Genomic DNA, 22,005 nt, shown 5'->3' on the forward strand with positions numbered 1-22,005 from the left:
TGAAGGACATATTAATTCATATTAACCACATTAAGGGCTTAATAGCCTCACGTGGCTAGTGCCTACTATACTGGACAGGGCAAATATCCCTCCCTGACTTCACCTCTATATAAGAACTTTTCCTGAAATACATAAAATTACATAGTAATACACAAATTCAAACATGCTGAAAGACCACCTGCAAATACTTACTGATAATTTGATCTTCAACGAGCTTTTGCAATGTCTCCTCAGTATAGCTATATGAAATGGTTGCATCACATCTTCCATCTTTCAAATTAAATTCGCAGATGAGCAGTTCATTATTTTCACTAAGAGCAAGCAGTCTGGGCTTGTCTGTTGGTGTCCCACTGTTATGAGAGTCCTCCCATACAAACCTAAGGAAAAAGTTTAGACTATTTATTATATTCTATATCCACAATAATACTTACCCACAATGGTGAAGGTAGAAGGACAGAAGAAGTAGAGAACAACTCTTTGGTTCACCTAATAGCATTACTTCTATATACAACCTAAGGGAATGTAAACTGCTGTAGAACTTCCAGCCCCTTCCCCCATCTCCTTCCCCTTCCTCATTTCTCTCCCCTCAGCCCCCTTCAGGGCGACACAAGAATATAGGAGTCATTCGTGAAAAGGGGGCAAAGAGCAAGAAATGGTGGCTGCTTTTTTCCTTCATCCTAAATCTGGACTGATGATATGTATAAAAGAACTGTCATGATCAAGGATATGTTTCAACAACCAAATATGTCTATTATTTATAAGAGATGGTCTTCACAATTAACAAAATATGTTTTGCTGACATAAATGCTTTCAATAACTTTAAAAAAAGAAAGTGATTATTTGCATTTATAGACTTTGAAGACTCTAAAGTGGCGTATTATAAAATAGCTCTGTCCAATGGAACTTTCCATGAGATGCAAGTGTTCTACACATCTGCAAAGTCCAATACAGTAGCCAACAACCTCATGTGGCTACTGAGCACCTGAAATGTGGGTAGTGCAACTGAGGAACTAAATTTTCAATTTTAAGTGCAGTTATAGAATATTTAAAGCAGTGTAAAGTCAACATCCCAACATGACTAACAAGGATGGAAAGAGGCTAATGATGTTACAGCTTCAAATTAAATAATAAAATTAAGTTACATTAAAAGAGAAAAAAAAAGCCCCAATTCTGAAAACAATGCAATGGAATGAGATGAGGTTACCATGCTGATAAAGTTTCACCTTTTAAAAAAATCTTTTTTCTACAGAAGTAGTAAGTTTTATATCTAAAAACAGTGGACTTGGTGCTACTATGTTATTATTAGAAAAAAACATTGACATTTTATATTTCTCTCTTTATTCCTAGAATGATGTTTCATAAACAGCCAATTCCTGACTGTTCACACTGAAATCTGAGGCCAAATATGGAAAAGGTTAAACAAATTAAGATATAAAAGGCTGAATACTGTGAAACCAGTAACATCATTAGCACATGGGACTATCTATACTGCCACGTGGAAAGAGAATTTTCAGTGAACATAATATATAATGTACAGTGAGTTCAACAATATACAAAGGACCATACATACTTTGAGAAGAGGAGGAAGCAAATTCTGTACACTATAAGCTTGTCCTTATTTTTACCCTACGAATTTTTAATTGAATTAATTCAACTAAAAAAACTAAAAAGTAGCCCTTCTTGATCCTCCCCCACTAATTTCATGCAATAGCTTACAAAAGTCCCCATTATTTTATGTCTGTTCTGCTTATCTTCTGTGAGGTTCTCTCTCTGCCTCATTCCTTTCTTTACATGGCTGTGTTCATAGGTACTTAATACTGTTGAATCAACTAACTTATGGTAAGGAGAGATTCCTTTTCCTAGCAACTAGAGATCAGGAATAAAGAAGACAAACAGGTTAAAACATTCAGTGATTGAACAAACCAATCTCTACTGTGAGGCACTTTTATAGGACCTGGAGATTCCAGAACTCCTCTGTGGCTACTCAAAATCGTAACATTTCTAAAATGTTTTGTTATTAAAGAGTCCAAAGTGTCGGAAGTCACTCTCAAACTTAATGATGTAAACTGTAAGAGTTACATATGTAGAAAGTAATACATGATTGAAATTGTTTCTTTTCTGTCTTCCCAACCATACAACCTCACATGTAAGAACTGTCTTATTAAACCTTTTAGGCACTGCTCCTAGGTAACGAACAGAAAGCGCATAATAAGTATTTGTTGAGTGAATACGTGAATAAGAGAGTAGAAAAAGTAGGCTCTGTCCTTGAAGGGGGATGGAGGGGAGGGGAAGCCCAAATGTGAAGGAAACAGCTACTTGTATCAGAGATAAGGAAAAGGTAACAGGATGATTCAAATGAGAGATGATGCCCCTCAGCTGGCATCTTTAACAGATTTAACTGAAGAAAATGGGCGTGGGGCACGGCACAGTGACGATTAATCAACCTGTGTTAAATGAATTAAAAAAGCGTCCAAGCTGGGATTCATTACAGGTTCTCCACGTCCGGAGAAGATCTGGATACTGTCTCCACCCACCCGGAACGGGAAAGAATGGGTGCAGGGACGCGACAAACCGAGGAAAATGTTCCGAGAAGGAACAGGGCCTGCCTCTGAGGCGTTGCCCTCCACCGTCATCCCTCTCCCGCTACCTCCAAGGTAGGAGGGGAGCAGAGGCGCCAGCCAAGCTAAGGCTGCGGACTCCCTCCACAAGGCCAAGCCCGGCCACAGCACTTACTGCCGAAAACGGCCTTCCAGGCGGCAGCCGCCCCCGCCCCGGCCGCCGGGCGCCAAGGGAAGCACTTGAAGGCTGCCTGCAGCCGTCAGGCTCCCCAGAACCTCCTGCTCCCTGTGCAACTGCGCCCGGGATCCCAGCCGCCCTGTTGCCTCGGCGGGGACCGGCACCAACAACACGGGTAGAACCCGCTCCACGGCTTCAGCGCTTCCAGCCCCCTTGTCTGCAGCCATCCCGCTCGCACCGGTCCTTCCGGTCCGTACGGCCCGCTGCGTCCTGCGCGTGCGCTGTGTAGCCGACCCGCCCTCGACCTCGTGACTCCCGCGCGGAGAGATGCGCTGACGTAGTCTGCCCGGTGACGTAGTCTGCCCGGTTACGTTCTCCGCACCACCCACTCCAGCAAAGCCACATCTGCGTATGTTTTGAGCCCACGGTTTGCTGAGAGAGTTGAGGGCCTCCATTAGCGGCCTAAGGTGGCTGTAGCAGCTGTTCTCACTGAGTGGCATTACCCTTTGCTTTCTTACCCTTGCTGCCTCCTACCTATTGGAGGCCTGTGCCTGCCACTCTTCGCTTTTATTGGGCTGTTATTTTTGCTTGCAGGCCCTGAGTGGTGCAATGTCCTGGTATTTGACCGATCCATGATGAGGGAGCTGACTTGATGCTGACATGAAATAATATCCATTGTAACAGCCAGGGCAACAGGCTGGGTGGAAGTGGTAGAGTTCCTGTTTCCTACTACTCTTTCCTCCGGAAGGTATAATCCAAGATCGGCAGCAGAGGGGGCGAGAAGAGGTGGGAAATAGGCATTTTGGAATGGTCTCCTAAAGGACAGCAGTGCCTTTCTTAACACATTCTCTTCCACAATCAGATGGGGTCACACAGCTATCAAAGGTCGCCTCCTTTGTCTGTGCTTTGATTCCCATCCTCCTCCTGTTGTAGGACTTTGTAAACTTTCTTCGCCTTCGTTACTCTCCACTCTTCCCTGCCCTGGCCACTTTATTGGAGTGCTTTCATTATCATGCAGGCATGCTGTAATATCACTCTTTAAAAGAAAAGTGTTCCTTAACCTACATAGACTACTACCTACTGTCCAATTGCTCTGCTACCCTTTCAGAAGATTCCAAATTGACTCTTTCTGTAGTCAGTGCCTCCCTCCTCCGTCACGTCTCTCTCCTCATTCCACACTCTTTTTTAAAAAATAAATTTAATTTTTGGCTGCATGGGTCTTTGTTGCTGCGCGTGGGCTTTCGTTAGTTGCGGTGAGCCGGGTCTTCTCACTGCAGTGGCTTCTCTTGCTGCGGAGCACCGGCTCTAGGCGTGCGGGCTTCAGTAGTTGTGGCACACGGGCTCAGTAGCTGTGGCTTGCGGGCTCTAGAGCGCAGGCTCAGTAGTTGTGGCCCATGGACTTAGCTGCTCTGCTGCGTGTGGGATCTTCCCGGACCAGAGCTCGAACCCGTGGTCTCCTGCCTTGGCAGGTGGATTCTTAACCACTGCGCCACCAGGGAAGCCCACACACTCCTTTCTTAAAGTACTTTCTTTCCAACTTTGGTAGCACCACTTCCGTAATCTTCAACCTATTTTTTTCAGATAACTCCTCCTCAGTCCCCTATGTTGGCTTTTCTTCCTACGTCATCTTTTCCTCACTCCTAACTTGTAATACATCTGTGTGCTGATACTCCCACTTTTGTGTCTTGATCCCTGACCTTTTCCTTCGCCTCCAGACTGCTCTTTACCTACTTGATATATCTACTTGGATTTCTAACAGGACATATTAAAGCGTCTACAATGTTGATTATAATCCTTCCCAATGCATTTTTCCTCATGTTTTCCCCACGTTAGTCTAGGGCACCCACCATTCACTCTGCCTGGGAGTCATCCTGGATTCTTCACCACCACCCTTATCCAGCCCATCAGCAATGTCTGTCAACTCTTCCAAAACCTTTTCCCAACTTCTTCTCTTTCTGTTCCTAAAGTTCTTCACTTCTTGCCCCAGCTTTGGAAAAAGAATTTCTGAACATTTTTTTCTCTGCTTTCTATCCTGTTCCCCTAACAATCAGCAGTCAGAGTGATCTTCTTCAAACAAAATCACGTCATGTCACTTCCCTGTTTAAAATTCTGACTTCCCAGCAGTTAAAAATCCAGACTTTAAAAAATAATCATGGCTTACAGATGTGTACTCTGCTTACCTCTCTCCTACTATATCCCCCTCCCCCCCACCCCTTACCTGTATACTTCAGCCACACTGTCCTTCTTTCTTTTCCTGAAACACACCAAGTTCATTCTCATTTTGGGGGCTTTGTGCTCACTAGTGCCTCTGCATGGAATACTTGTCATTGATTCCAGCTTAATTGTAGCCTCTACTGACAGCCCTTCCATTCCACTCCGGTCACTCATCCCCCAATTTTGTTTTCACCATGGTATTTATCACTATTTGATGTCTTCTGTCAGTCCCTGTGCAATCAGAATGTAAGCTTCAGAAGAGCAGGGGCTTTTCCTTGGTCACCACTGTTTCTCGACCACCTAAAATGGTACCTGGTTCATAAAAGGGACTCGTGTTTTTTGATGAGTGCATGACCTTGTTTGTCAAAGTAAACCAAACATCCCATATCTCAAAGGAGATATTTATATAAAATGCTCTTAGCTCAGCTAGGGCTACTTATAAAAAATGGCAACAGCGGAACAGTTTCCAAGGTCAGTCTATTGTTAGATATAACAAGGACTTGTCCCTTACATTAAGGACACTTAAAGCTTCACACATAGGAGGTATAATGAAAGCCATTTTCTTAACTTACAAACAAACTGCAACACTTCATTATATTATCTTTTTAATTATACCTCATTTTGCCATGCCTTTTTAGGCACATAGTTCAACTTTTTGAAGCATAAGAAAAGGTTTTGGGCAGGGTTCACCAATATATCAAGGCATACAACTGTCTTCAGACTCTCTGGATCGCTTTAGGCAAAACCCATACACAACTAGTGTCTGATCATTAAACTCTTCCCACATATACGTATTCTGGAACAACCTGATCAGTAGATCAAGGCAAACCTACAAAGAGAAGAGATGTTAACTCCAAACAACTTCCCTTTAAAATATTGTGTGATGTGATTAATATGTCTCTTTCCAGCAGATGGTAAGTTCTGAGAGATGACCTACATGTTGTTTGTGTGTTTACATCTTATTTACGTTTGAGTTGTCCCTCAAATACTTCTTTAATGAACAGTTCATCTTCTCAAACTAGTTCTTACCCTCAGATAGCTTAGCATGATAAATAATCAAAGTTCCTGGGAATAAATGGAAAGGTTTGGCTGAAGAAACAGGCTCCACGACCCTAACTTGGAGCAGACTGATTACTCAGTAAGTACCAATGTCTAGAAATACTTCTAAAAGCAAGTTATCCTCCATACTCTTGGTTTAAAAGTAGTAGAGAAGTGACAGAACCTAGTCTGGGCTTGAACAGGGGGCTATGACCTTGTTTCCACAGTCACTTACTCCATCCTAGCCTCCAGCTGCTGTACCAGTTGTTTGTCCACATGGTGACAGAACAGAGGAAGAAGGTTGCTGGGGAAGGCCAGGGGTTCTGCCAGAGAGGCTGTGGGCATTTGAGCTATCTCCCAGGCAGTGAGAACTACCATGTCTGTCCTGGAGGGCAGAGAAGTAATACATCAGCATCTTTGTATGCATGCAGGAAATAGGCTCAGGGCCCAGGTTTCTTATTATCTTTCTACCACCACTATCACCCTCTGTACCTCCAGCAACTAAGAGAGAACATTTGCACATTTGGTATGTGCCAGGCAACGTTTAGTGCTTTACACATCTTCCATTTCATTTAATCTTTAGATCTCTAACTGGTTAGTACCCTTATCCTTAGATCCCTAGTTTATAGATGAGGAAACAGGCTAAGGAAAGTAAAATAATGTGCCCCAATGTTATGTTCCTGATAAGTGACAGAAGCAGAATTCACACCTAGGCCTGTGAGTAATTAAAGGGACAAGCTTTAGAGTCTATCTTACACTGCCTTGCATGGGGGACAACGCTCTAGGGCATTACAGAAAAAAAAAAAAAAAAGGGCAGAACAGCTACAACTCTGTTTCTCTGTCCAACCTCCTCCCTGGTGCTTGAATAAACCACTCAGGAAACATCTCATCTGGCTCAGCCTATACATCCCAGGGGTACTGAAATAGTATTTACAAGGCTTTTATGATCTTACCAAGCTGTGTGGTCACTGCTGGGTTCCTCTAGGGAAGAATCCAGGGACATCAGCTGTTCCCCATGACTTAGCAGGGCATAGAGCAAAGATATTCCAAACTGCAAGTGATAAAGTATCCAGAGTAAAATGAGTTTACCCTAGGCATTCAGTGCTTCCCTGGCTCTGCTATTTCCCAACTAAAAGGGCAAGTTCACAGGTACAAATGGAGTCCAACACCCATAAACCCATCAAGTTTTATACTGTCTGGCCAAGAACTCTGAGCCCTTTCCAAGGAAACCACTGCTCTGAATATTCCAAAAGATTCCTCTGGGGAGCTGATTAAATGCACACTTGTGGGCTCCGCCCCCGGAATCGGAGACTGCGGATCAGGAACGGACCCAGGAATCTGACGTGGGTAGGCCGTGGAGCCCGTTTTAAGAGGCATTGCTTTAGGCAAAGATCTTCAGAGGGGTTCACAAGATAATCCACTAGGATATTAGAAGATATGAGATCTTTCACATCTAGAGTCTCATCTTGTATTTATTTTGTACCTAAGGTAAGTATAGTGTTCCACGTACATGATTTATAAACACACACAGGTGGTATAGTTCAGCATTTTTTTGGTAAAATGGATTCACTATCAAAAATGTTTGGTGACTTCTGATCTAGAGGTGATAGCAGCACCACCATCAGGGAGCTTGTTAAAAAAGCAGCCCCACCCTGGGTCCATTCCAGATAGCACCTGGAGCCACCTGTGGAAAGACAAAAGCCTCCCACGCGTGTTACCTGATTCTGCAGCACCACAGTGACTGGCCGCTCTGAGGAGCCAGGTGGTTGCAGCATGAGTCCCTGAAGTCCTTGGAGAAGTTCATGGAAGGTCAAGTGGCTGATACATTTGCCCAGAGGTTCGAATAACGTTTGCAGGGCCTGCAAGAAGGTCAGGTAAGGGCCTCTCTCTGACTCCTCGACAACTTCACCTCCGGTCTCTTTCCTTGCTCACCTGCCTCTGGCCCCTTCTGGTCAGGTCAGACCTACCAGGCCTATCACCACTCAGGTGTCTCCATCCCTAACACTGGTCCTTCAATACCCACTTGTCTAGGATGCCTTCCCTAAGCAAAGTAGCTATGGGGCTCACCACTTATCAGGGAGTCCTGAGCTTCTCAACCTCCAGAGCACATTCACACCTGTGTAACCATAGGCCTGTGGGTTTTCCTCTCTTCATTTGCCTGAAGATGATCAGCTGTTCCTGTGGTAGTTTGTTCTGAAACCCCCTCACCTGAGGGTGGCAGGGTCCACACTCCTCACTGCCCAGCACCTTCTCTGGCTTCTCTGGGGGTGGGGATCGGAAGGAGGAGGAGGAGGAGGAAGGGGAAGAGGAGGAGGAATAGACACTCCTAACCCATCCACAAAACCGTCCTCTCCTCCACTCAGTGCCACAGTACCTGATCAGCCACATCCCTCTTGACAAGGAGGGGCAGATGGCGGGTGATGGCCAGAAGAAGGCTGACAGTTCGATCTCGGGGCAGGAAGGGGAGCAGCCGGGCCACTAGGGCTTTTCCCTTCCTCACGGAGAGCACCTGCAGGAAGCCATCCGCTGCCTCCCTACAGGTGACATAGGAGAGCATTGCAGGGATGTGCATAGAGCAAAGGGCCACAGGCCAGAAAGGAGAGGCAGAAGCTAAGCCACTGTCTTTGCTGAGCCGTCCCTTCCTGGGCTGAGGTGTGACCCTCCCACACTCACTCCAGATTATTCTGTTCCTGGGTCTTTAAGGCCTGGAAGAGCTTCTCAAGCTGGCTGCTCTGCTGCTCACAGGGCTGTGCGGGCCCGTCCTTCTGGCCCTCCTCTATCTCTAGTAACTGAAGGAACAGCTGGGGATGTGAGGGTGGGGAGAGAGGAAGAAGGGGTCAACGTGAGTATATCCTGTTCTCAAGGGAGGTAAGGAATTCACTGCTAAGGCTGATGTCTCACCTTCTCAATCCGGTACAACACCTGAAGCCTCTGACTGCTTGCAGCTCCAGTCTCCTAGAGAAAGAGTCCCTGGCTGTCAGCCACACCTCCACAGCAGCAGCCCAAGCCTAGGTGAGCTAGAACGTGATCTGGAAAGGCTAGACCACAACGCCCGATCACTCTTCTTCCTCACTCTTAGGTCCCAACCTGAACTCAAGCATGAGAGTGTTCCAGACCTTTCTCCAAAACAGGGGAGAGAAAAAGGCTGTAGGAAGATAACGCTCCTACCTGCTCTTGAGTTCCATGGGGCACAGCATCAATAGCTCGGCGAGGGCTAAAACACGTTGATACAGCTACCTGGCCCAGGGAACCCTCGATGCGAACCACTGCATGGAAGGAGGTTCCTGTCTGCAGGCACGTGCCCCTCTGCTTTCCACCTGTGTCAACCCGGATGTCCACCCCAACCCAGCAGGTTAGCCCCGGTCCTACCTGACTCATAAGCCTCCGCCTTCTGAATGTAAGGCGTGACCAGCTTGAAGGACTCAAACCTGCTCCTTCGCCCAAGCAGCTCTTCATCTGCCTGCTTCTTCTCTAGTTTCTGATAATATTCCTGAGAGTCCATGGATTAGTCAAATGTATACTCATTGGCTGAACTTAGAATTAGGGCTCTGCAATGCAACCTCTTAATATACCCTTGCCTACAGCATTCATTCCAGAAATGCTCCTGGCACCTTAGGGCCTTATAGTAGCCACTATAATGCATCTTAAAGCACCCTAGGCCTCATGCCAGCTGTTTTAGGGTCCCCATCCTAAGGACTTGAAGAGCTAGTACCACCACCAGATCTGATGGAAAGGCAGAGAGAAAGGCAGAGAGCAAGGCAGAGAGCCAGGAAGCAAACGTGTCCCAGGGTCTGCAACCTTCCTGCAATCTTTATTCCAGGTTACACATGGGACACCGCTATCCTTCCCCCTCCCCATTTTAATTTGGTGATCCTACCTGTGATCTCCAAAATCAGAGTTATCTGATGGTATGAAGACCAATCAGCAGCTTGAAGTACAGAGAGAACACTACTTCAGTTGGCCTCTAGGCCAGTCCTACGCTTGTGAGGATTTGTGCAGCAGCTCTAATATCTTCTTAAGGAAGACTGTGAAATCCAGAACTAAAATAAAGCCACTGACTGAGAGACAAACAAGGATTTAAATACAGCTCCTTCATTGAGGAGCAATGTCTAAAAGTCAAGAGTGGAAGATGATCACATTCAAGGAATCCTGGCAGAAGGCAGAGGGTTTTGAAGCTGGTGGGAATAAAGGAAGAAAGTAATGTCAATAGGAAGGAGATAAGGGTGGAAATCTCGGTAGGGGTCTCATGGAGGTTGAAGAGAAATTGAAATACAATTTAGACAACCCAAAACTCATGGACAAAGGGCAGACAGGAAGCAGACAGAAAGGAGTTCAAAAGTCTGCCAGCATTTGTTCAAGAAATTGAATCCCATGACTTATAAAAGTTCCCTGTGTTTTAGATCTTAAAAAGTAAAAAGTAAGTAGATGAATGTTTATAACAAGTCATTTCTGAGAGAAACCAAAGCGTACAAAGATGAGAGAGTCCTCATTTGCCGACTGGATAGGAGAAATTCTCGGCAAAGGACGGAGACAGAAACCTCAGAGTGTGTTTGGGGAATCATAACTAATCCCATGTGGCTGAAATTTAGGAGAAGAAGGGGAAGGAGAGTTTGGATGTCAAGTGTAGAAATATGACCCCCATCCTTTAGCAATCGTTCCTCCCACCTGAAGGGACGTGGCCACTGTGAGGGGAAGGGAGAATCTCAGAGGACCCACGGGGTCAGGCCCATTTGACACCAAGGTCAGAGGCGGGGCAGAGCCCCTGGGGCTCACCTGGTAGTAATAGTCATCCAGGCGGGGGTTCTCACTCTGCAGCTGAACCATCTGCACTTTTACCACCCAGTCCTTCTCTTTTCGGGTCATGAGGTTAGCATAGGGGTCTGGCTGCTGAGACCAAGGCTTCTTGGCTGGGGGACTTCAAGCCAGGAGGAGTGTCCCTTTAGACCTACCCACCCCTGCCACAGAGAACTCCCCCAAGGAGTGGAGAGCTCGGAGCGGGATGTCGGGGGAGGACAGCAGAGTGCAGAGGTGGGCCAGGGTGCGAGAGGCTTAACTGGTGGGGCTTCGGGGGAGGTGCTCTGTCACAAGGGAAACCCCAGCATGCAGGGGGCTCCCCTTAATCCTGCTTCTCCTCTCGGTTTTACCTTGGTGGTCGACCATGCTGCTGCTGTTGCTTCAAGATCCGCTGGTGCTGAGGGTGGAGCTGGGTCAGATGACTGGGAAGACGTAGAAAGAATCTTGGGCTGGGTGGGAGCAAGCTCTCAGCCCCCCGCCCCCATTCCTTTAGCCTCTGGGAACCTCAGCCAGACATCTAAGGGACCCTACCTGCTTATGACCCTGCCCAAGCGTCAGCCACATGAAGCATCACTATCCTAGCTCAGCAGGGCTTACCTCCCCTCCAGGATATGCTTTTCCCTGAAACTTGGCTGCAGGAAATCCTGACACAATATAAAACCATTTGGCCTGGTTGTCAGGACTTCTGAGTCCTACTCTCAGTTCTGCTGTGCTGGCTGACCTCAGATAGTCCCTGGGCCTCCATTTCCTTACCTGTGAGGGGAAGGAATTGCACTCTACCACATCCTTCTCTTCGTGAGTTTCTCTAAGTATTTTCTGTGGCAGCTGGTAGAGGGGCAGCCATGCCTCCTCAGCCACTACGTCCTGAGACTTCTGGAGAAGAGCTCAGCCTGTCCTGGACCCTGGGACCCTGGGCACTCTGAACCAGTACCTGAGCCTAAGGGGCCACGAGGTCGACGGGCTGCAGAGGACAGATGGGTCTGGAGAGGGCAGTCGAGGTCCGAAGTGCGGGGCTGCAGTGCTGGTGCTGGGAAAGGCAGGCCGGAAAGGAAGTGGTGCCAGGTAGTCCAGAGTCTGGGAGAGGAATTTCAGGTTCTGGGAGAAGGGCATCTCCACCAACAGAATCCTGCTTTTGCTGTTGATTGCCTTTCTGCCTCTATGGTCTCACCTGCCTTTTCCTTCAAGAACCTCACTCATCTTGGGGCCCCTCGAGCCAGTTGTGAGGACACCAGACTGTAGAGCCCGTTCTTGTTTCCAACAGGTTTGTCACCTCCTAGGGAGCAACTCCACGGTCCCTGACAATGTGGAGGCCTGTGCTTTCCCCACTGTGAGTCAACTCCCTGCCCTTTCCTCTCTGAGTGTTCACTCAGATCTTGTCTTTAGCCACTGGTGCCATGCTTAGCTCTTTTCGGACACCTCTGAAGCCCTCCAGAGCAAGATCAAGGGCACAGTGAACATAACGGAAATAAGGGACAGGCGGCATGCTGCTTCTCAACACCCAGCCTATTTCTCACAGGATGGAGACTGGAGTGACTCACCTGCCACAGAAAGTGCAAGGAAGCAGGCGACATCCCCAGCACACCAGGGGCCTTGATTCCAGGGGAGCTGAGAAGACCTTTCTGGAATGAGAGGGAGGAAACCCCAGGCTGGAATGAGCCCCTGTGGCATCATCTACATTCACCTGTGTTAATGGGGGGAGGGGAGCAGCAGGACCAACCATTTCCAATACCCAGGACAGTGGCAGCCTGGCCCTCCCTCAATTTCAAAGTCAATACAATCAGGACCCCTCTCCTTCCACTAAAGGGAAGCCAGACTGGCATCTTAGGAGTTAAGCTGAAGCAGGGTCTGAGTAACTTCATTTCTACATGGCACTCCTTTGTGTCTCTCCACCTGCTGGGGGAATCCAAGGGAATAAAGACCAGGGATGGACTGGGAAGACACAGGGGCCCAGGGTCAAAGATGACTCACTTTCACCACCAGGAGCAGGGCCAGCATCTCTAGGTGATGCACAGCCCTGCTAGGACCTGGATTCAGGTGAGGGCAGCATCAGAAACTAAGTAGGAGACAGAAGAAAGGAGGGAAGGAAGGAGAGAGTCTTTACTGGGGTTCAAGCCTGAAATAGAAAGTGTTAGCCCACCTAGAAAGGGGTGAAGAAAAGGAGAGAGATGTGTAGCAACAGCCTGTGAGATGCAGACAGTTCAGGACAACCCTCCCCCACGTCTTCCTGCTCTGGTACCTGGATGTTACGGACAGCGCTGAGGACAGCTGGATCCCCGAGATCATTCTCTTCCTCCTCCTCTTCCTGCTCCTCCTCCTCCTCCAGGTCAGGGGCTAAATCTGGGTCCACCTCCTCCTCCCTCTCTTCCTCATTTTGTTCCTCTTCCTCCAACTGGGAGGCACACACCAGCACTTCCTTAAGAGCCAAGGGGTCATAGGACTTGCCTGGGCTTTGGTTTAAGTGGGTGCCTGAGGAGGAAGTAGACAGGGGTTCAGCTGTGAAGGGCCTGGTCTAGAGAGGATGCGTCTCTGTAGCACTTCTGTTCACAAGCCATCTCCAGCACCATCTTCAAACATCTTCTCTTGTTCTATGAGTTCAACTCAGCCTCACTACCCCAGGGCGCCCCTAACCATCCCCATTAGAGCAAACAGAACCTGGCAGGTGCCAATCACTTTCAGTTTCTTCATCCCCTCTTCCATTGCCTCATTAGTCCCAGCACAGGCTTCTCCACCTGCTCACCCCCTCTGACAGCCCTTTCTGTGCCTCTTTAATCAACCAAGTTCCAGCTGCCCTGACTCATAACAATTTAACCCCAGTGTGCTGGGGATTTTACATCTATCTGTTCGTTTAATTCTCACAACAACCACACAAGGCCGGTATTGATCATTTTTCTCTGAAGGTGAGATAAATACAGGGCCCATAAAAGTTATCTCAGTCACCGTCATGACGTCGCTGGGAATCACTCCCAGCAATTCTGGACATCCAAACCCATGTCTATCCCCTGAACCAGGCCATCAAACTGCCGCACTCCCGGGCCTTTTATCAGATACCACAGACCACTTGGTGATACTACCTTGAAGGCGTCTCATCTCTTCGGGCTGGCAGACTTGCTCCATGGCTGCTTCCTCTGGTGAGAGAGCACTGTCAGCCTCTGGAAGGTAAACCTGGGAAAAGGAAGAGACCCAGAGACCCTGTCCTGGGTAAGGATGGCGTGGCACCCAAACAGCCAAGGTCTCCCCCCGAGCAAGGTTGTCAGAAAAGTTTTGACCCAGATCTCAAGGAGCAGGACCCTGGGCTCTCAGACTGCCCTAAACCTCCACCCTCTGACCTCACTAGCCCAGCTCTAGGGAGCTGTCCTGCCAAGGGACAGAAAGGAGGAGCCGGGCTAGGAATTGGAGGGGAAGCACTTCTTCACAGTCACCACCAGCCTCGGTCTGTGCACAGGGAGGGGGCTCACAGCTGCCTGGGTGGCGACACCCACCCCAGGACTGTAGCTGTCCGTCCTGCTTAGCTTAGCCATGGCGGCCTGGGCCAGGCAGGCTCTTGGCCCCTGGCTTTAAGATTCCCAGCCCCTCCCCTGCTCCCCTGTTAAAGGGCCAGCATCCCCAACCACTGCATCCTGGTAGAAAAGTCAGAACACAAACTCATGAGAAAGAAAACCCTTGAAAGGGCAAGAGAATTAAAGTGCATTTTTATCCATCCATGGTTGTGAGTACAGTTTATTGGGATCGCTATTTGGGAGCAGATATTTAAAAAGAGGATCCCTGTTTTCCACACCCTTAATAGGAATTTTGTGAGGTTCTGTTCTCTTCAATCCCTAAGCTTTGCTCCATTAAATTGGATAGGAAATCCCTGGGTGGATCTTGAGGCGATTACTGAGCAGCCAAATTCTCAGTGCTTCAGGGCAGGGTGCTTGTGGATCCCTTAGGTCCACCTGGTGATGCTTGCCCTTCACCGTGTCCTTGAGTCCGCTTGAGCTTGAGTCTACTAAGCACTCCTACTGACGAGGGACCCCTGTGAATATAGAAGCCAGATCTTCGAGGTAAAAACACTTTTGCATGAGTTACACAGATAATCCCATATCTTCTTGGTTGCTGTAAATGGAAAACTGGTTCAGAAGCTCAAGACTAAAAAGAAAAGGAAACAACAACAAAAACAAGCACCTCAGGACTGCTGGTGGTAAAACCTGAGACCCATCTGCGCCTCATCTAGCCCCTCAGCGATTCTGGGTTCTGTGCCCACATCCTGTGTTCAGCTGAAGCATACAGGCTTTACAGAACTTCTGAATAAAACTAAAAATGAAGCTAATTCTCTACATTAAAAATGCAAGTTAGGGCCCTATTGTCATGGTTATAGGGCCATGATTCTTGGTGCCTCTAAAGAAAAATATTCTTTTCAAAAGTTTTGCTGTAGGTAGAACCATATGGGTGAGGGAAAAAATTTAAATAGCTTGAAAGTTATTGAAATTATTTTCAAATATCTAATTGGGTTCAGGCCTTTTTGGTAATGCTATTCAGCTGTTTCTCTCAATAACTCCCTAATCATTTACCCTGGTATTATTATCAAAAGGGCCAAATGGTGGGCTTCCCTGGTGGCACAGTGGTTAAGAATCTGTCTGTCAATGCAGGAGACACAGGTTCGAGCTCTGGTCTGGGAAGATCCCACATGCCACGGAGCAACTAAGCCTGTGCGCCACAACTACTGAGCCTGCGCTTTAGAGCCTGCAAGCCACAACTACTGTGCCCGTGTGCTACAGCTACTGAAGCCTGCGTGCCTAGAGCCCGTGCTCTGCAACAAGAGAAGCCACCGCAGTGAGAAGCCTGCGGCACCACAAAGTAGAGTAGCCCCCGCTCGCCACAACTAGAGAAAGCCTGCGCGCAGCAAAGAAGACCCAACACAGCCAAAAATAAAAATAAATTAATAAATTAATTTTTTTAAAAAGGGCCAAATGGTGACTTTCAGGGTTCCAGAAGTGATTTATCGGGTTGTTATAGAGACCAGGTGTTGGGGGAGATTCACTTGCTGTATGCAGAACTTCATTTTGAAGGTACTTCCTTGTACCAACTAGTACCAGAGCAGGTGGACTAGGGGTAGTCTGCAAGATTACAGCCCTCTCTTGGCTGTCTGAAGTTTCACTTGGGACCTAGAGCCTTTTGTAAAAGTCCCCTCCCCTTTTGAAGTCTTATATGTCTACTGATCCTTTAGATTTTCTAGCTTTCTGCCATAGTTTGTGCTAAGTTTAAGCCAAGCCTGTGCTAGCCTTGGGGCATAGGCAGTGAATGAGGTAATGCTACCCATGGACTCTTAGAACTTTCCATAATAGAATAAGAAGTACAGACAGCTTAACAGGACTTTTGGATCAGACAAAACATATATTAGAACTGTATAGCACAGGGAACTATATGCAGTATCCTGTGATAAACCATAATGGAAAAGAATATAAAAAATGTGTGTGTGTGTGTGTGTGTGTGTGTATATATATATACATAGAGAACTGAATCACTTTGCTGTTCAGAAGAAATTAACACAACATTATAAATCAACTATAGTTCAATTTAAAAAAAAGATACATTACAAAGGTTGGGACTTCCCTGGTGGCACAGTGGGTAAGACTCTGTGCTCCCAATGCAGGGGGCCTGGGTTCAATCCCTGGTCAGGGAACTATATCCCACATGCATGCCGCAACTGAGAGTTCACATGCTAAAACTAAGGAGCCTGCATGCCACAATTAAGGAGCCAGCGAGCCGCAACTGAGCCCGTTTGCCACAACTAAGATCCCACGCAACTAACTAAATAAATATTAAAAAAAGGAAATGTTTACATTTGCTGAATAAAACACCTAAGGACTGCTCCACTTTTTTTTTTTTTTTAAGGTTTGCATTTTTTTTTTAATTTATTTATTTATGGTTGCGTTGGGTCTTCGTTTCTGTGCGAGGGCTTTCTCCAGTTGCGGCGAGCGGGGGCCACTCTTCATTGCGGTGCGCGGGCCTCTCACTATCGCGGCCTCTCTTGTTGCGGAGCACAGGCTCCAGACGCGCAGGCTCAGTAATTGTGGCTCACGGGCTTAGTTGCTCCGTGGCGTGTGGGATCCTCCCAGACCAGGGCTCAAACCCGTGTCCCCTGCATTGGCAGGCAGACTCTCAACCACTGCGCCACCAGGGAAGCCCTCCACTTTTATGGGGAGATTTTTAATCCGTTATTTCAGTTCCTTTAATGGTTGTCAGTCCATTCTGGTTTTCAATTTCTTCTTGAAGCTGTCTTGTTCAATTATATATCTTCTAGGAATTTGTCCATTCCTTGTAAGTTTTCAAATTTATTGGCATAAAGTCGTTCATAGTATAAGAGTATCTTTCAAATCCATGCTATACCTGTACTTTGCCCCACTTTTAACTTCTAACATTATTTATATATTATCCCCTCCTTTTTTCTTCTTTCCAGAGTCTATATATTTTATTAGTCTTTTCAAAACATCACACATAAGTCAGGGTTTCTGCAGGGAAAAATAGGACACTGAAATTGGATAATTTTAATAAAATTAAATTTATTAAGATATAGAATTTTAATAAAAGGATATTTATAAATGTATAGAAAGAATATAGTGCAATCATAAGGAATAGTACAGTCCCCTGGGACTAGTAACAGTTGGTAGTAACCACTTTAGGCAAGAGAATGGAGTGGTTACCAGAACCTGGAGACAGAGAAGGCTGCCTGGCTGGCAGATAACTTCAACATCTGCGTCCAGTGGGCTCCAGTGTGGCAGCCCTCTCCTAAACAATATCCCTTCTCTTTGAGATCTGGGATCCTCTCTCTCCTCTTGCCTCATGAGGCCTCAGTGTGGTAAAGGCTCTCCACTCTTGCTAGGCCCTGGGGGCTTCACTATTCTTTATGCATTTCCCTTAACCGTGCTCACAGCTTGGTAAATATTCCCTTCCCCAAACTCTCCTCAGTTACCCCACTTGAATGTGCTGTTTGCTTCCTGTCAGGACCCTGACTGACACCATCTCCATCACCAGCTTGCTGAGCCATTCTTTCCTTGTTCTTGTTCAGCTTCCTCTCCCATCTGTCAATCATCAGGGATTCTAAAACAAAACCATTGGCCTCAGGGCCCCTACACAATCTCATCTCTTGACTCTCAGCAGTCAACCTCGCCCCTTGTGTTAATGAGAAAATAGAGGCCATTTGGGCTGATCTACTTAAATTTATACTTGAAGGAAATGTATACGCACCACAGGCCTCCTCACCTCATTCTGCCTGGTGGGGTGTCCCTCCTCCTTTCTAAGTGCAGCCTCTCTTCTGGGATTCTGTGCACTCCAGACACTGCAGGCCTGCTTCTCTCCTCTGTGTATTCAGCCTCTCCATCTTCCTTCATTCTTCTTCTTCTTTTTTTTTTTAAGTTTTATTTTTATTTATTTATTTTATTTGTTTATTACTTCTGGCTGCGCTGCGTTGGGTCTTCGTTGCAGCGCGCGAACTTTCTCCAGTTGCGGCGGGCGAGGGCTACTCTTCGTTGCGGTGCGTGGGCTTCTCATCTCTGTTGCTTCTTTTGTTGCGGAGCACGGGCTCTAGGCGCACGGGCTTCAGTAGTTGTGGCACATGGGCTCAGTAGTTGTGGCTCGCGGGCTCTAGAGCGCAGGCTCAGTAGCTGTGGTGCACAGGTTTAGTTGCTCCGCGGCATGTGGGATCTTCCTGGACCAGGGCTCGATCCCATGTCCCCTGCGTTGGCAGGTGGATTCTTGACCACTGCGCCACCAGGGAAGCCCTCCTTCATTCTTCTTATAGGAAAGCACAGAAATATCAGGACGTGTTCATTCATAGAAACAAAGTTACTTTCTCGTTTTTGTTTCTTATGTTAACTGCCCCTTATCAGGCTCCTATTCAACAAACCAAGCTTCTCCATTTCCTCAGCTCACATCATTCCTTCAGCCATTGCTCTCTGGCTTCTGACTCCATCAATATTGGGGGCCCTAGGGGATGGATGAACTTAATCCCACACGCCCCTCAACCCTCTCTATGGACAATTCACAATTTTTCAACTTTATGTTAGTACTCTGCAAACACACCATCAAGACAAGTCCCCTACCCTCATTTCTACCCATATGCCACCCCTAAACACTTCTCGGGTTAAAAAAAATAAACCTGGAACTATCATTACCCATCACTCCTCAGAAACTATTCTCAATACTATTCTGAATCACCAGTGATTTCTTAACTAAGTGCGAAAGACATGTTTCAGTCCTTACCTCAGCGGAAGTCTCTACAGCATGTGACACTGTCCTCTTTACATCTCTATTCTCCCACAGCTTTCTGACACTTCAGTCTCCTGGTTTTTGACTTCTTGGGTCACCTCTCATTGGCCCCTTTCCTGCTCTGCTCATTTTCTTCCCATCCTTCAAATATCCTCTTCCTCAAGCCTCTTCCCTTTCCCCTCTGTGTCAAATATTCTTAATCAGAGGGTCCCCTGAAATTGTATAGATGTTTGTGTGATTTTTAACATGTGCATTTTTCTGGAGAGACAGTCCAGACCTTTCATCACATTCTCAAAGAGATCAAGAATCCCTCTAAAGGTTAAGTCCTCTGTAACTTGGTATCTCTGGGCAACCTCATCTACTCACATTTTCCTACCAGCCACACTCTGATGATTTCCAAGTCCTTTTGACAGATCTGACACCTCCCAACTTAAAGCATCTCAGTGGTTTTCATCTCCTGTCCTTTACGTAAGGCATTAGACTCTCTACAGTTGTACCCTGCCTCTCCAGCCTCCTGTTTTCAAGTTCCCTGATCTCGAGTTTGTGTTTCAGAAATAGTGAACTGCTTTTAGTTGTGTGGGAAGAGTGGGACTCTAATGGAGCCCTCTCTAATTATCACTCTGCACCAGGATCTCTCTCCCTACCCTGGGGACCCCTCACCCTTGGTCTGGGAGTTATATTTAATTGTTATTAAAGAAGCTACCTGTATATCTTAGCAGGTAACATGCTGTTCACTATGTCACATCAGCAAAATGAATTTGTGAAGGAAGAGTTATTTTAATTGGAAAGCGATTTCAGACGCTTGATTGAATTGTCTTATACTAATATTCTAAATATTCAAATGGAGAACAACTCAGCTCAGGCCTTATCTCCTCCAGGAAGCCTTCTCAGACACCCTCCTCCCTTCCAGGTTGGATGAGGTGCCCTTTTGTGCGCTCTTTGGCCCTTACAGTTTTTTCTTCATTGTACCTACCACACTGAGTTGTAATTCTGCTTCTGTATTTGCCACTCCCAGTTGAGAACAGAGATGTGTCTTCTCCATCTTTGTGCCTCCAGCACTTAACACAATATCTACAACAGAGTAGGTTCTCAGTAAATGTTAAATGAGCTGAACTTAAATGAAAAATAATGGTCCTTCCCTGCAAAGACTTCTTCAGATGGGGTTTCTTGCCTGTCCCCTGGATGTGTCCTACTCTGGCCCACTGTCCACATTGCTCCCAAGAAATGTAATTCTATGAAAACAAACCTCATGATACCTAAGCCAGAAATCATAAAAGAAAAGACATACAGATTTGACTGTTAGCCTTCCATACTAAAGACATATTTATGCCAAAGTAAATTCTTATGGAGCAAAGTTTTACATATTAAAAAAAAATTAAACCTCAAAAATATACAAAGAAAATAGTGTAAACATTTTTTTAAAAATGTGGAGTGAGTAGAGAAGGCCCTTCTAACCATGACCCCAAACCATAAGCCATGAAGGGTGACTGATAAATTTGCCTACATAAAAATGTCCAGCTTCTGAGTGTCAAAAAATAAAGCCATAAACAAAGAGCCATAAACAAAGTCAAAAGAACTTTATTTTGATCTGGTAATCTTATACTTACCTTTAAAAATTATTTAAAAGAACTTTTAGATGAAGATTCTCTGTAATGTTTCTGAATTTTGAGGACTCAGAAAAAGAGATATTTATGTTAGACCCAGATCCTTTTATCCATATTTCCTTCACAACTGCTGGTAATCAATATTATCCTATCAGCACCCATGTCAAAATTAACATAACACTGTTGATGGATAATATAAAAATAAGATAGCTATTTTCTCTCACATTTACTTTTAAAGTCTTATCCTTAATTATGTGCTGAATATCTTGTAACAGAACATTGCATCCTGTGGAAACTGAGAAATCTTTTACCATGTTCTCACTTCTTCAAAAGGAAAATTCGTCCTAATTTAAATAAATATGACTTTGTATTTTTAATTAATTATCGAAACGTGTCTTAATCCATTTGAGCCGCTATAACCAAATACCAGAGACTGGGTAGCTTATAAACAACAGAAACTTATTTCTCACAGTTCTGGGAGGCTAGAAGTTCAAAATCAAGGTGCCAGTAGATTTGGTGTCTGGTGAGAACCCACTTTCTGGTTCACAGATGGTGCCTTCTCACCGTATCCACACATGGTAAGAGGGACGGGCAAGGGAGCTCTCTGGGGTTTCTTTTATAAGAGTACTGATCCGATTCATGAGGGCTCCAGCCTCATGACATAACCACCTCCCAGAGGCCCCTTCCTCCTAATACCATCACCTTGGGGGATAGGATTTCAACATATGAATTTGGGGGGGGACACAGATATTTAGTCCAAAGCCATGACCTTTGAGGAATATAGGCTAAGGATATAAAACTACTATTTTTTAACCGATATTTTATGTTGAATTACAATATTTGGTTATAAAAATCTCAAAAATGATATTGTTTCCCAAAACTATGCTTCTATTTACATTATAGGACAGGTGCATATGTAGACAGAGAAAAGTTGAGACTTTGTTTTCCAAATCTATATTCAATCTATAATCAGGTAATTCAATTTCTGTGATTAATCTGTAATTGTCACATTTATAAAGAAACTCCTGGTTAAGAGAAACTTTTAAAAAGAGACTGTTTGGTGCTGCATTTAGTCTCAATGTTTGTTTGTTTGTTTGTTTATTAAAAATTTTACTTTCTTCATTTCAATGTTCATTCATTTATTTTATTTTTTTAAAATATTTATTTATTTGGTTGCGCTCGGTCTTAATTGCAGCAGGTGGGCTCCTTAGTTGCGGCATGCAAACTCTTAGTTGCAGCATGCATGTGGGATCTAGTTCCCTGACTAGGGATCGAACCCAGGCCCCCTGCATTGGGAGCGTGGAGACTTATCCACTGTGTCACCAGGGAAGTCTCAAGGTTCATTCATTTAAATCACCTATAATATTTGGAAAAT

The 22,005-nt window shown here is 45.8% G+C and overlaps 2 protein-coding genes across 4 annotated transcripts in view; both read right to left on the reverse strand.

Moving 5' to 3' along the window:
- SPG11 (SPG11 vesicle trafficking associated, spatacsin) overlaps window positions 1-3,228 on the reverse strand; it is an 88,370-nt gene extending 85,142 nt beyond the window's left edge. For 2 of the 3 annotated variants that reach the window (XR_014260637.1, XM_082450056.1), the window contains exons 1-2: window positions 2,734-3,206; window positions 193-377 (exon numbers count right to left, since the gene is read on the reverse strand). Coding sequence is in view for 2 of the 3 variants with exons in the window: in XM_082450056.1 (XP_082306182.1) it covers window positions 193-377; window positions 2,734-3,191 (643 nt within the window). In the remaining variant the exon portion in view is untranslated. Of the gene's footprint in view, window positions 1-192; window positions 378-2,733 lie in introns of all 3 variants that reach the window. The other variant, XM_082450057.1, reaches the window with a different exon arrangement.
- A 982-nt stretch (window positions 3,229-4,210) lies between these two features.
- Window positions 4,211-13,973, reverse strand: PATL2 (PAT1 homolog 2). The gene is made up of 14 exons (XM_082450179.1): window positions 13,854-13,973; window positions 13,019-13,248; window positions 12,321-12,401; window positions 11,714-11,856; window positions 11,133-11,204; window positions 10,762-10,903; window positions 9,358-9,478; window positions 9,157-9,254; window positions 8,890-8,943; window positions 8,662-8,789; window positions 8,363-8,522; window positions 7,707-7,847; window positions 6,942-7,039; window positions 4,211-6,373 (listed from the first exon to the last, which is right to left on the reverse strand). The coding sequence occupies exons 1-14, from the start codon at window positions 13,894-13,896 to the stop codon at window positions 6,220-6,222; spliced, it is 1,665 nt and encodes a 554-aa protein (XP_082306305.1). The 5' UTR covers window positions 13,897-13,973; the 3' UTR covers window positions 4,211-6,219.
- Window positions 13,974-22,005: the final 8,032 nt, after the last annotated feature.

The sequence above is a fragment of the Balaenoptera physalus genome (assembly GCF_965194825.1).
Source record: "Balaenoptera physalus genome assembly, chromosome: 2".
NCBI lineage: Eukaryota > Metazoa > Chordata > Mammalia > Artiodactyla > Balaenopteridae > Balaenoptera > Balaenoptera physalus.

What these genes read in the sequence shown, in the direction of transcription:
- PATL2 (XM_082450179.1), bottom strand. Translation starts at nt 13,896, where the DNA reads ATGGAGCAAGTCTGCCAGCCCGAAGAGATGAGACGCCTTCAAG. An exon ending in TCGTGGCCCCTTAGGCTCAG is followed by an intron (nt 11,205 to 11,713) that starts GTACTGGTTCAG and finishes ACGTCTTCCCAG; the next exon opens with TCATCTGACCCAGCTCCACC. An exon ending in TGGATGACTATTACTACCAG is followed by an intron (nt 9,479 to 10,761) that starts GTGAGCCCCAGG and finishes ATGGACTCTCAG; the next exon opens with GAATATTATCAGAAACTAGA.